The 14,687-nt window shown below is 45.4% G+C and overlaps 2 protein-coding genes across 3 annotated transcripts in view; both read right to left on the bottom strand.

Moving 5' to 3' along the window:
* Positions 1-368: 368 nt before the first annotated feature.
* On the bottom strand, positions 369-12,964 carry LOC146380943 (transcriptional coactivator yorkie-like). The gene is made up of 3 exons (XM_084936896.1): positions 12,611-12,964; positions 3,490-3,547; positions 369-2,874 (listed from the first exon to the last, which is right to left on the bottom strand). Exons 1-3 carry the CDS (start codon positions 12,636-12,638, stop codon positions 2,718-2,720), a joined length of 243 nt encoding a protein of 80 aa, XP_084793022.1. The 5' UTR covers positions 12,639-12,964; the 3' UTR covers positions 369-2,717.
* Positions 12,965-13,033: 69 nt separating this feature from the next.
* stxbp4 (syntaxin binding protein 4) overlaps positions 13,034-14,687 on the bottom strand; it is a 45,455-nt gene continuing 43,801 nt past the window's right edge. For both annotated transcript variants that reach the window (XM_084936877.1, XM_084936878.1), the window contains exon 21: positions 13,034-14,628. In XM_084936877.1, the coding sequence (XP_084793003.1) occupies positions 14,615-14,628 (14 nt within the window). In that variant the 3' untranslated portion in view covers positions 13,034-14,614. The remainder of the gene's footprint in view (positions 14,629-14,687) is intronic.

The raw sequence follows: 14,687 nt of genomic DNA, 5'->3' as shown, positions 1-14,687 counted from the left end.
TCACTGGTGTGTGACCATTGTAGAAACAACACAAACACGTGTACGAGCGAACTTGAGCAAAACAAAAATCTAGAAAAACAATCTAGTTATAGCTCCGAGTCCATATAGAGCCGCGTCCAGACCCAGATCTGGACCAAGGTCCACCTACTGGGGACCCTGACCTGAGTGGTGGTTACTTTAGACCTGGAGAGGGGGAGTCCAGGCCTCGAGGGCCGGTGTCCTGCAGCTAGGCTGTCGTTATCGCATGACCAAAAGAAAGACGACTGCAGTGATGCCAAACGTGACTCTGGTGTTCAGCAGCCACGATCCTTTTAGTCATGCAGAAGAGTTCATTTAAATCACTTTAATATTCCAAACTGATAATGTCGCCTAGCTAAGCCAGCTGGTCATCGTCGTCGCTATCAGAGTGAAACTAAGTACTTCATATAAACTTTTTGTTGCTGTCAGACAGCAGTGAGTGAATAAAAACTGCTGGTTTGATGTATGGAGTCGCCGCTGTTGTTTAACTCGTGCAGAGCCACCTTCTGTCCGTCTGTTCTCCGTCTGATCGATTGTTTTGATCCTCTGATGTTCCCTTTCAGGCTGCCGTGTGAGCGGCTGCAGCCAGAAAAACACTTTCTGTTAGTTTGAACAAGTTTGTGGCAGCAAACTTCACAGTGACCCTGAAGGACAATTCAGAAGCAGGAATGTCGACCTTCTCAGATTAGCTGAGCTCTCAGCATCCACTGACAAAACCTTCCTGTTGCTGGGAATAAAAGCATATCGAGCGCTCGGCGAGGCTCTCCGCGACGAGAGAAAAGGCCGGAAACTGAGCAGGGACAAAAAAAGGAGGCAGAGGAGCGCTGCAGCAATTTAAAACATAATGAAGGAGAGTCGAGACGGGCTGAAGTGGTCAAGAAAGAACTGCGCTCACACTGAATAGAGACAAATTACATTCCCAGAATCCTCAGACCTTCATAATTCTCCGTTTTTAATGCAGCAACACGCTCAGACAAAAACTGGTTCACCCGAAAGACAAAACGCCAAAACACAGACTTAACAATGTGGTGTATGCTGTACAGTGCAGCGAGGAATGCCCAGACCTCTACATCGGAGAGACCAAACAGCCACTTCACAAGCGCATGGCACAACACAGAAGAGCCACCTCCACAGGACAAGACTCAGCAGTCCATCTGCATCTTAAGGTCAAAGGACACTCTTTCGAGGATGCCAATGTTCACATTTTGGACAGAGAGGACAGATGGTTTGAAAGAGGAGTGAAAGAAGCCATCTATGTCCACTGTGAGCGACCATCTTTGAACAGAGGCGGGGGTTTACGACACCAACTGTCTGCCATCTATAATCCAGTTTTGAGATCCCTTCCCAGACGCCTTAACGCCCACTCACATCCTGGGCCATCTGACCTCAGGAATTCGCATGATAAGGTGGGGCCAGGTTTCACAATGAACACACCCGAAACTCTGGCTGATTGGGACCCACACCCAGTTTCACACCTTGGCTCAGGCGATTAGAGGATCATCAGGGGGTCCTTTTGTCCCTCTGTGGGGGGAAACTCCCACTAGGTTTATATCTGGGACTCTCCACCATTTGACCTTAGAACTGAAGAAGCTTCTCGGATGAGAGGTGAAACGTCTTCAAGTAAACTTAAAGAAGTCCAGACGCTTTTCTTTGCAAGCTCCTTTGACCACGATGACCTGGATGACTGAGAACCTTCACAGACACAATGCATGAAGATGTTTTCTGGAGAGAATGACGCGACCTTTACAGAAACTAAAGTGCTTTCAGTTTTTCCATCATGGTGAGCGAGGTGCTGCCGAGGCTCAGAGAACGTTTTACACGGCAGTAAAACAAACAGACACCTGCAGACACGACTCAGGGCGTGAAAGTTGAACCTAAATGTCTTTGTGTTCATGTCAGAGACCACAAAGCTTTGTAGTGCAGGTCTGTGGGACAAATGCTTCTGAGTCACCAGTGCAAAAAACCTGCAACATTAATGAAATGCAGAGCTTTTATCTCGTTAGCCTGTTTGCTAATACGTGTCTTAAAGGACACACAGATGTTTTATAGTTTATAGTGCTCATAGTTTACTGACTTTTCTGAGACCCTGACCTCACTATTACAGGCTTTATGTTTATTATGAAAATCCACGAGAGGAACAGGAAATATGTAACAGGAAGTGAGCAGAGGAGGCGGTTGACTTTCAGGAAGTCGTGTTGCTTAAGTCATGAGTCGGCGCTGACTGTAGCTTGGCTAACATCACGTGCCAACGATGCACCGAAATGTAAACTGAAGCTCCGCCCAGAACATAAAGCTGGCGCTTTTTGCACATTAAAGCTAACGGCTAGTCGTTACTCCTGCTGCACGAGTAACACGCGTGAAACAAATATCTTATTTGTTATGTGTCTTTATTTATGAGTTCTTTTTAAGAAAATATGCCAGTGCAGCTTAAAACATCGACGAACGCCCTCTGATGGAGAAACTGTGCGTCGTCAGTGCTAACATGAAGGGTGTCTCTTCACTTTCTTGCTGTTTAAATGTTGACACTAGCTCAACGACGAGCCCGCTGGGCTCTTGTTAGTAACCCTGAAATGATGTTTGCTCGCAGACATACATTTACACTTTGAATTGCTTTATAACAGCTATAAATGTATATAAATATAAGTGTCATATGGCTGCAGTAATGATGGAGGAATCGGGGATGGATGGCGAATCTGCTCCTACATCTTCATCTCTGCGGTCGGGTTCTGTCTCTGCTTCACCGCCTCTCCATCACACCCTTCCCCCACCTCTGAAGTCTCCTGAGGTGGAGGCGTCAGCTCCGGGGCGCCGCCGCTCGACCCGGGAGGGCTCCATGAGGTCGTCTGGGTCACGTGACTGTCGAAACAGAGAAAAAGCAGCTTGTTCAGCGTTATCGATCGCCTGAAACTGCCTCCTCCTACAGGAGCTGTTTTGTGAAGTGAAAACTACGAAGTGTCTTCTGGCAGCAAAATGAGAGTTAAAGTTTGACTAATGTAACTTCCTGTTTCACAGCGAGCTCTGCAGGTACGCCGTAACTCCTCTGAAACCTTACAGTGACTCAAACTCAAAAAAACATCTACAGTGAAGCATTTGTAGGTAAATACAATCATATTGTAATTTCCATTTAATTCCAGGATCTGTATTATTAACTGAAACCGATCAGTGTCAGTATCATCTTTGTGCTCTGATGTTCAGATCATTACAGACTGTACTCTGTAATTATCCCATAAATCCAGAGCTGGACGGCTGAATTTTCAGGGACTGTGGGGAATCTTTATCCAGCGCCTCGTTCTGGTAATCCCATCTGAAAGAGGCTCACAGCAGATCCATCGTTATCATCCAGCGTTATAGCCCTGGATATAGTTTTGGACATAATGTGATATTTGAATATTTGAACTTGTAATTACGAGCCCAACAATACAATCCCTGTATGAGGTTATTCAGCCCATGAAGGTGTGAAAACACTCTTACTTGATGTAGTATTTCACTCCGTCTGCAGTGTAAGCTTCCTCCCAGCCGTAGGGAAGACCTGCAGGGGAAAATGAAATCTTATTTAGAGCTTGTCATGTTTAATGTTTGTTCTTTCTGGACGTGGGTGAGATCGTGTGTAGTTCCACTTTATCCCGACGTAACGAGGCCAGCAGCTCACAAACACACAAATATCAAGTTTCTATTCAGCCTGAGAAGCTCTGCTGCTCCATAAACCCTGTCACCCCGAAACGCCACACTGATCTCTGCTCTCACCATATGGACAAGGAGACAATAAGTCGCTTCACCTTGTTTCAGAGAACAAAACAGGTTTCAAATGCTGCCCAGAGGACATCAGAGTAGAAACTGACACCAAACGTCTCGTTCAGAGTGGAGGGTCTTTGGTGATTCACGTATTACTGATGTGTTTGGCTGGCTTAGCGACATTCCCCTGTCCTCCTTCTGTCCATATCCGGCTATCCGTCCTCAATACGTGTCTCTCTTTTTCACTATTTGCTACATTTGCAATATTCTGTTCAGCCAGCTGGAGGATAAAGTGACTGTAATCGTACCTTTGCAGATATATTATTACTCCATCTATCTTCTCATCCTCACTAATGTGCACAAGCGCTGGTTATTGATTCAGCAGTAACCTCTCAATAAATAAATAAATGATGACAATGTAGAAATGCCAAAAGCTGCAGTTCCTCTAATGTCCACTGGAGGCTCCAAACATGAGTCAGTCCTCAGAGACAGATGTAACACTCGTGATGTCCCGGAGTCTGTTCTGAGATGAACATTTCCACAATCGTCGCCACCTTGGTTCCTAAAACCCGGACGTGACCACGAAGATGTTTCTCATTGGTCAATTACTTACCAATTAGAACTTTTCACAGCTTCACTGCAGCTGATTGGTGTTTAAGTTCATCTCTTCCATTCAAGCTGTGACTGGAGCAGCATGCTAGCAATCAATGCAATCACATGGAAGTTGTTGCCAATCAGTTGGGGAATACTGGGGAATATCAGTGGTTGCCAGGAGCTCCCTGATCAATCTGTAGACCTGTGAGACTTGAGCAATAATTTTCCCACTAACTGCCATCAACCTCCAGCAACCACTCACAATCAGCCAGGAAATACAGATTTTTCTCCCATGACTGGAGGTCACCAGACGGTTGCAGACTGGTCTCTAGACCTGTGAGACTGAGGCTTTACTCACTCGATCTTACAGGATTGTCACACATCCAGAACGGCAGATATGTTAACATCACGTAATCCTCAAGAGGACCAGAAATCTTTTTTCAACCATAGCTAGCGCCATCTGGTGGCCTTCAGATGGAAGACAATTTTCCTCCTTTCAGAACAATGTACCTGTACACACTGCAGCTAGCAGGCAGTGCTTGCCCCTGTCCACATCACCATGTGCAAACAGGCTACAGTTCTCTAAAAAGGCCCAAACTCTAACCTTAACCACCATCAATTAGTCCCGTGTGTGCGACGTCTGTGTAAACGAGTGTGGTGTCTCGTCTGTATGACGCCGTTGCCTCAGGTATGAACGAGCACTATTGCGACTACACAGGAACGCGCTGAAAGACGACATTTGCATGATAATCCTCCCAACCCCAGAGGACAAGCTTGAAAATGCTGATGGGGAAACAATTCAATTCAATTCAATTCAATTTCTTTATTGTCCCACAAGGGGAAATTAGTTTAGCAGCAGGAGGATAAAAATAAACAGAACAATACTATAAAATAATAATAACAATAATAATGATAGAAAATTCAAGTACAATTATTTGCCATTAAGGAGACAAGACGCAGTAGGGATAAAAGAGACCTGGAGTCTTTTAGTCCTCCTCGGAGGTACTCTAAAACGGCGGCCGGAAGGCAACAACTCAAACTCACTGTGAAGTGGATGGTTCACACAGTTAATAATAGAATGAGCCTTTCTAAGCACATTTCTATTGTAAATGGCCAAAAGCCCATCTTGCCAGCGCCCTGAAATTTTGCTAGCAGTTTTTACCAGAAGTCCCAACCGATTCTTATTCTTCACCGTCAGGTTACCAAACCAGGCAGCGATACAAAAAGACATCACAGATTCAATAAAACTTCTATAAAACAAGGACAACATCTCAGATGAGACATTAAAAGATCTCATTTTCCTTAAAAAGAACAGTCGTTGTTGAACTTTTTTAGTAGTGGCATCAGCATGAGATTCAAAACACAGTTTATGGTCAAGTACCACACCTAGATATTTCTAACTCTCAACGATCCCAATATCGGCAGTTTTAATGATAGTAGGTGATGAGCTATAAGAGGACTTCCTAAAATCAACAATCATGTCTTTAGTTTTTGACACATTAAGTGACAGGAAGGACTCATCACACCAATTCACAAAATCATCTACAACCTGTCCATGGCCTGACTCATCCCCCACTAGAAGACTGACGATCACTGTGTCGTCAGCAAACTTCAGGATGTGTCAGCATATAGTTAGGGCTGGACCAGGTGACCCTGAATCCTCCCTTAGTTATGCTGCAATAGACGTAGGCTGCCGGGGGATTCCCATGATGCACTGAGTTTTTCCTTTCCAGTCACCTTTCTCACTCACTATGTGTTAACAGACCTCTCTGCATTGAATCATATCTGTTAATAATCTCTGTCTCTCTTCCACAGCATGTCTTTATCCTGTCTTCCTTCTCTCACCCCAACCAGTCGCAGCAGATGGCCCCGCCCCTCCCTGAGCCTGGTTCTGCCGGAGGTTTCTTCCTGTTAAAAGGGAGTTTTTCCTTCCCACTGTCGCCAAAGTGCTGCTCATAGGGGGTCATATGATTGTTGGGTTTTTCTCTGTATCTATGAAGCGCCTTGAGGCGACTTTTGTTGTGATTTGGAGCTATATAAATAAAATCGAATTGAATTGAATTGAAGTCTGTTCGTGAAATTGCTGCGACACTCATTTGTGTACAGAATGAACAGAAGGGGAGAGAGGCAGCACGCTGGGGTGATCCAGTAGAGGAGGAGAGCACATCAGAAAATACATGATTCACCCTCACGCATTGTGACCTATTGATCAGAAAGTCTGTCACCCAGCCTACCAGACTAGTGTCAAGCTTGAAATGATTGTAAAGCCTGTCAGCAAGTAAGAGGGGTTGAATTGTATTAAATGCAGATGAAAAGTCAGCAAATAATAATCTTGCATGGGTGTGGGGGGCCTCAAGATGCTTATACAAGAGATGCAGGAGTGTGACAACAGCATCCTCCACACCTCTCCCTGCTCTATAGGCGAACTGGAAGGGGTCAAGATGGTGTTCAACCTGCATTAAAATCTCCTTCTTAATTATCTTCTCAAATGTCTTCATCACTAAAGAAGTCAGAGCCACAGGCCTAACATCATTCAGTGCCTTAGGAGAACTGCCCTTAGCAACAGGAACAATGACAGCATGTTTCCAAATCTTAGGTACCGTCTGTAGCTCTGAAGAAAGTGAGAAGATATGGTGAAAAATCCCACTCAGCTGATCAGCACAAGTTCTCAGTACCTGTCCACAGACGTTGTCAGGTCCAGGACTCTTGCTTTTGGTGTGTTCTAAAAAGATTAGCTACCCCCCTCTCATCAATACAAATAGATGGGGGAGTGATAGTCTTTTCCCTCAGTGTGCTGGTCTGCCTAGAACAGTCATAGTTCTCAAAACGAAGGTAAAAACTGTTAAGACTGTCTGCCAGATGTTTGTCAGAGGTAAACCCCTCTAAGGTAATGCTACTTTTACCTTTCGTTTGCAGCCCTGCCATTGTTTTCATACCAAGCCAAGCTCTTTGGAGGTTGTTACTGCTGAGTTCTGCCTCAATCTTATTTCTGTACCTCATCTTGGCGATCTTTATTGCAGCCCTCACCTCCTTCCTCAATATTCTCACAGTGGGAACGTCTCCCTCGTTAAAAGCAATTTTCCTTTTAAGAATCAGATCCTTAATATCTTTAGAGAGCCACAGTTTGTTATTAGGGAAAGTCTTAAATTCTCTGTCTGGAATCACAGAGTCTTTGCAAAAAGAGATGTAGCTACACACCACATCAGTGAGTTCATCCAAATCAGAAGTGCTCTCTTGAAACAAGGACCAATCAGTGCAATCAAAACATCCCTGAAGGGCAACACAACTGTCTTTTGTCCTGACATTAGTCCGCTTCACACAGGCCTTCTCCCTCCTAATCACAGATCTGTAAGCAGGGAGGAGATGAATAACATTGTGATCCGAAGAACCTAGCGCAGGTCCGGCCACAGACTTATATGCCCCCTTAATTGGTCCATAACACAAATCCAGCGTTTTGTTATGCCTTGTAGGACAAGTGACATATTGTAAGAAATTGTTCAGTGATTTCTTAAGATTACAATTGTTAAAATCACCAAGAATAAAATTAGGAGCATCCGGTGAGAGAGTCTGCAGATTGTGCACCACTTTAAAAATGGCGTCAGCAGCAACTTTAACGTCAGCTTTAGGATGAATGTAAACAACAGTGACAAAAATTTGAGGGAACTCCCTCGGTAAGTAAAAAGGCCTGACAGATACTGAAAGGAGCTCGATGTCAGGAAGACACAACCGCTCCCGCACAGTAAAGTTATTGCACCAGCCCTGGTTGATATACAAACAAACTCCTCCTCCGTGAGATTTGCGTGTTACTCCACAGTTCCGATCCAATCTGTCAGGGGTCCCAAAGCCGCTGATTCGCAGTGAAGTGTCACTGTCCATATCGGTCAGCCACGTCTCGGTAAGCGCCATCAGACAAGCCTCCCTGTATTCCCGTAGATGAAGCACATTTCCTTGTAATTCATCCGTTTTGTTCCTAAGAGATTGGACATTGGCCAGAATCATAGAAGGCAGAGGAACACGATTCTTCCTCCGAAGTTTTCTTACACGCTGACGCACGCCGCCTTTCTTTCCGCGTTTTCTCAAGCGGCGGGGCTTTCCAAAATTAGTCTTTGACCGGGAAAATAAATCCTCACCAAGAATCACATCTGTCCGAGCATTAGAAGAGTCGTACATAGACAAACAGGACCACCGTAATCCAAGTAGTTCCTCGCGTGTATAAGTGATGGTCAGTGAGAGTGAATGACTCCAGGTGAATATCGACAACAACAATAAAACTAAGGTGTAGAAGATCTCCATCTCGGCAAAAAGTTAAAACCACGGTTAAGAACAGAGTTAAAACAAAGTTAAAAACAAAAAGAAAAAGAGAAAAAGAAAGAAAACGCCAATAAACACCTGCTGCAGGTCGCCACAAGAGCAGCGCCCTCTGACCTCTGTCAAACTTGTGACAGAGGTCAGACACTTGTCTTACAGCCTGCGGTCACCACAAACGTCGGGCTGCAGCATCCCATAATAAACAGAATGTCCGTGTTATTGTTTCATATAAAACAAACGCACATTTTCCCTCGTCGGTCTCACAGACACGAATTAGAGGACAGGTGTCGTTGCTGGATGTAATAAAACGTTCCCACAGAGCTGTGTCAGCCTGTTTCTGCCTCTGTGCTTCCTCTGCAGGCCATCACATAATCACAATAACCTGCATGCGTGTGTACGGAGACGGCTCAGCGCCGGAACAGAGACACCTGACCTGCGGTTTCACCCCGGCGGCCTGAGCGCTGCAGGGAGGCCCGTGAGACGGGAGGCAGGAAGGGCAACATCGACGAGGGACTGAGCAGCTCCTGGAAACAAACGCTCTGCAGTCGCAGTTCCATGTTTTTATGCTCGACCTCCACACGACCTGAGTAAAAACACGCAGACAGGAAGTGAGAGCGCATGACTGCTGCAGGAGGAGATAATCATGTTTTTATCATGCAGCCGAGTGTGTGTGTGTGCAGCTGACTCAGAGCGTGCGCATCCATGTGGGTTGCGGTGGGAACTCGGTACAATCATGAAGTTCGTCAAAGCGAAAGCCTTACGTTTAAGAATAAAAACTAAAAATATTTTTAAAAACTGGGAGCGCGCTCCTGACTCGTCCACTGAAAACACAGAATTCCCGTCTAAAGCATTTTGGGATGGACGGAGGATCCGCTCCCACATCTTTGTGTCTGCAGTTGGGTTCTGTCTCTGCTCTGCTGCTGCTCCATCACGCCCTTCCTCTGCCAATTTGAAGCATCGAGGGTTCCTGGAGCTGGCTCTAGAACCCGGTTTGGAAAGTCTGACGGGATCAAAGTCTCACTGAACTCTGAGACAAAGTCAACGTGGAAAGTCTGACCACAAGAAGGAGGAGACAGACGTGTGTGGAAGCTGTTTTAGCCTTATGTTTCTTGAACTTTGGGTGACTTGAAGACTGAGGATAAAATGGTTAAAAGACATCAAACAGTTAAAACTTTGGTGTTTGTTAAGGCCCAAAAAGAGAACATACACCACAAGAAGACCTGCAGGAACCCTGGAAGTGAAAATGATCATTCATTACACACTCCGTGGGAACAGTTCCCTTTCACTGAGCCATGCTGCTGGTGAGGTTGTTCATTTTTAACGTCCACAGCAAAGTTTAGCAGGGTCATTCAGACTACGCTGGGTCCATGTGGTGGTGGATGCCATCGCCACGGTTAACCATCCAGTCTTTAATGATGACGAGGTTTAAAGCTACAGCGCATTGCCTTCTGAGTGCACGATGGATCTCTAACGCTACACTTCTGAAGCTTTGGACAGATCCATTTCAAACACGCCAACATCTTCTGCAGCTGACCAATCACACGAGCCGAAGATGAAGTAAGGAATGACCAGCTTCCCTGCAGATCTCTCCTGCTCCAGTTCAGGAGTAACGTCTATAAAAAGCTTCCCGTGTACCTTCGTGGCGTATTAGGTTCAGAGAACCCCCGATCTGGGATTTATTGAATATCCCGTGTCCTCCTGATCCCACCTGTGTGAGCGCCTGTGAGGATGACGTCACACAGACAGGAAGCTGAGGCGGTGCAGGCCGAGACTTGGTCAGACACACAGAGTAACTTCACACAGATGCATTTTGGGAGGCGAGCTGAATGAACACGAGAGTAAGCCATAGGAGGCGTTGTCATGGTAACAGTGTCTGAGTCGTCACAAACGAGGAATGAATGAAGCCGACGAGCCTGCTGATTGTTTCTCAGGCAGGGAGCGTGTGTGCCAGGTTTACACAGCTTTGTGAGGACGGCGCTGCACTTATAGGGACCAAATGCAGGCATGTTTGAGACTCACAGTGTGGTTTTAGTGGCAGGGTTGCAGTTGGGTTATGGTTAGGGTTAGGGGGAGGGTTAGCGTAAGCGGCTAGGGAAAGCATTATGTCCCCACAAATGCATGAAAACGAGTGTGTGTGAGATCTGATCCTGAAGGTCTGCGGTTTGTCTCCGGTGGTCAGATCCTCTGGAGCGATAAAACTGAACGAGAGCCAGCGGTCTGATTTTAAAGCCGAGCAGGTTTCCAGGCAACCAGCGGTGTGATGAAGATGAGCTACAGGTGAGCGTGATGAAGCTCCGGATCAGACTGACCTACTTTCTCTGCTGATTATCTCTAACAGGACGTCTGTGTCCCGAGCCGTGGCTGTTAATTATGTAACGGCGCCCACGCGCTGATGGAGGGAAATTAGGTGACTGTGTCACAAACCTGCTGAATGCAAACCAAACAGCTTTCTCCAGCAAATACACAGAGCCCAAAGAAGGACTCCATCACATATATAAATCTCAGTCAAAGCAGCAAGAAATAAGTTCCAGTTAACGGTTGTAGCTGCCACCGCCTCTGAGACGAGCACAAAGTAAAAATAAAGTTTTGGGGTTTTTCTGTTTTTTTCAGCAGCTCCACATTTAAAAGATATATTTTCTGTGAATTGACACAAAATGTGTATTTTTATTCATTTTTGCTTTCAGAACAGAGTTTTTACTGGTTTCACTGTAATTATAGATGCTTATCTGTTGAGCTTGCAGTTAAAGAGCCACGATATTCTGATCTTCAAGGTTCTAAGGAAATAGGAGCATACAACTGAAGATGAGTTTGTCTGTGCTGGTTTATGTGATGTCAGAGTTTAGATTAATTTAGAGAGATGGTCGTTTTCCTTGAAATAATCTCTTGTTCCTGAAAGCAAAGAGGCTGCAGAGTTGTTGTAGCTGTTTGTGCTTCTCCTGCTGCGCCCACTTTTCCACCAATCGGCTGCTAAGCTGCACAGACAGCAGCACTGCCGCTCTCCTGCTCGTGGTTTGTTGCACAGATTCCTGCGCCCTGCGTAGCCAACGACCAACACAAACACAGAGCAGTAACTAAAAAATGCTCATAGACACCAAATGTTCAGCTCACTCCAAGCCTCCACAGCATGTCTGTATCCTGTCTTCCTTCTCTCACCCCAACCAATCACAGCAGATGGCCCCGCCCCTCCCTGAGCCTGGTTCTGCCGGAGGTTTCTTCCTGTTAAAAGGGACTTTTTCCTTCCCACTGTCGCCAAAGTGCTTGCTCATAGGGGGTCATATGATTGTTGGGTTTTTCTCTGTATCTATTATCGTGGGGTCTACCTATAAAGCGCTCTGAGGCGACTGTTGTTGTGATTTGGTGCAACAAACATTTAATTGAACGAAAGGTCTGAACAATAAAATTAAAACCTCCAAAGTCAGAGCTACAGATCTCACAGCAAACTGAAGCCTCGTCCTGTTTCTGAAGTGCTCTTAAATGGACTCAAAGACAGAACTATCCGACTCTCACACTTTGCATTGTGATGGGCTCATTAATTATGGATGGCCCCCAGTGGCCCCGCCCCGGTCTGTTAGGTCCAGGAAGCCAATCAGAGCCTGACCTGCTTTGTTGTGGCTGCTGGAGGAAATAAGGAACCTCTGGGAGCTCGGGATTGGCCATTCAGGAGTTTAATTGTCCCATGTCTCTGTGTATTTGCTGGAAACGGTATTCACATCTTGCTTTTCTCTGAACTACCAGAATTTAATCTTCCTACTGAGCTGTGTCCTGGCTCTGTGTATTTGCTGGGGTTAAGAACTATACAACTAAAAAAGGCTTGTGTATTTTCTGGAAATACCTCAGCGCTTTCCCTGAACTGTTAGTTTGTTTTGGGCAGTTACAGAGCTGTGTGAATCTCACAGCTCGGTGTGTTTGCTGGAAACGCTTAAAAAACCCACCCACTCCACCCACTTCAGTTTCTCACCTCGGTGTATTTCCTGAATACCTGTCATTCTCCTGGGCACCGCAGCGTACCTGAGGCTTCTCCTTCCTTCTCTGCGAGTATCACCTGGAAACACCTGTGGGAACTACATCCTTGTTCCCGTGACAAACACTTCCTGGTGGTGCATTCAAGGACGCTTGGAGAGTTACCTGACAGAGTGTGTTCTGTGTTCGCTTCCTCCAAATAGACTCACTGAATCAAAGCCCTCGTGTCATTTGAGTCATTTGATCATTTTGAGTCTCCTCTGGTCTTTCTGTCCCTCTGTGGTTTACTGTGTCAGCGTGGTGGCCGGCCTGAGTGAAGATGATGTGATGCCAATGAAATGCATCCAAGATGAAGAAGAATTCAAATGTTGTTGGAAAGATTTGAGATAATGGAAGCACAAAATATTCAACAACAGTTCGGTCGTTTTCAGAGATTTTAATGTGGGATTTTTTTAAACATCTTTTACCCTTAATCTAAAACTTCTGTCAGTCTTTACGTCTCAGACAATTTCACATGAAAAATTATTCCTTTTTAAAAATCTCAGTCGCAGCCCAGCTGTTCAGAGAAAAGTCACGACCGTACGGTTGAGAGCGGCTGATCCTTTTTCCCAGAGAACGCCGCGGGATCTGCAGCTTGTTCCGAAAACACAAACAGCAAAACCTCCAAACGCCATCGAAGCCCCTGAAGGCCTATTTAATCCCAGAGTTCCCGTTTTAACGCGACCGTCGTCCTTCCTGACATGGCGTTCGCGTGCGGGGCGGCGTGCAGGTTTCTCCTCCTGCACTGTTCGATGATGCTTCGCTGGCTAATCTACTGCACAAACACGAGCGTTCAGCCACCAGACACTAAACACTGAGCAATGAGACAGAAACTACAGTAAGTTATCTAAGCTGTGTGAGCTCGCTCGTGGCGGAGCGGCAGCTACTGTACATGGCAACCTTATGATACTGTAATGTGTAAGTTTATATTGTTTATACTGTTTGTTAAATGAAGATATTTATTGAGACAGAGGCAGGGCAGGAGTCAAAGGACTACATGAATGTTTTATCCACCCATCAGGTTAATCGTGAGTTCTGGTGCCATTATAACAGGAAATGATGGAAAGATAAGACTCAGATGGATTTAAACCAAAAAATAAATAACGTCTAGCTGACCAATAATAAAGCTGCTGTGTGTCTGCATGTTGCCTGTATTTAATGGATAGACCAATATGAACTTTGCATCATCATCATCATCATCATACAGTGATTATTAACATCTATATGTTTAAAAAAACATTTATTATACATTTTAATTCTGTGGATTTTCGTATTCGTCCACCTGAAAATGTGACGTTACGTTGAACCTGCATCGGCTGTTAATTAACGTTCACGTTTTTTTCATGCGTTAAAATTTTGTGAAGAATCTGAAAAAGCGCCGCAGAGCCGACCTTTAAATGTTGGTTTTTGAAATTCTGGGCTTTTATTCGGATGTTCCTCAGCACTAATTAGCTGATAATGCTAACACTGAGGGCTGAAAATGGTTACAAACATAAAGTTAATTAGCACTTTGACAAAGAAAAGTAATGATATTTAAATAAAGCTGAGTTCTATTACGAATATGAACAATATGAAAACTTTCTCTTCAGGCAATTAACAACATTTCATTGTGAATGTGGAGCTGCGGGTTTTGGTGCCGTTTCTCTCATCGATGGCCAAACTTGAAAACATTCATGTAGCCGCTCAGCTTCACAGACGCCTTCATCGAGTGAGTTAACCTGCACCAAACTCTCTCCTGTCGTGTTTCCAGGTGAAACACCTGACCCGTCCTGCAGCGAACGCAGGTTAAAACGCTGGAATAAAGCTGCTGTTCTGTGTGCAGATGCTTTCATGCAGAGTTCTGACATGGCGAGTCCTTCAGCAGGAGCTGAGGAGGTGTTGGGGAGAGAGCGGTGGGGATCACGGCTGGATGCTGAAGTCCGGCCGACATCTCGACGACTTTGTTCTCCAACAGTCGGGTCGTCTAGAAGCTCAGCACTGAAACAGGGAGGACAGTCGCTCACAGCGGCGGGTCGGCGGGATCGTTTGTTTCGGCT

Source organism: Perissodus microlepis, chromosome 8 (assembly GCF_051167445.1).
Source record: "Perissodus microlepis isolate ML-2025 ecotype Zambia chromosome 8, ASM5116744v1, whole genome shotgun sequence".
NCBI classification, from domain to species: Eukaryota; Metazoa; Chordata; class Actinopteri; order Cichliformes; family Cichlidae; genus Perissodus; species Perissodus microlepis.
This window is presented reverse-complemented; position numbering and strand designations above follow the sequence as displayed.

What these genes read in the sequence shown, in the direction of transcription:
- LOC146380943 (XM_084936896.1), bottom strand. Translation starts at nt 12,638, where the DNA reads ATGACAGGTATTCAGGAAATACACCGAG. An exon ending in TATTCAGGAAATACACCGAG is followed by an intron (nt 3,548 to 12,610) that starts GTGAGAAACTGA and finishes TTTCCCCTGCAG; the next exon opens with GTCTTCCCTACGGCTGGGAG. An exon ending in GGAGTGAAATACTACATCAA is followed by an intron (nt 2,875 to 3,489) that starts GTAAGAGTGTTT and finishes CTGTTTCGACAG; the next exon opens with TCACGTGACCCAGACGACCT.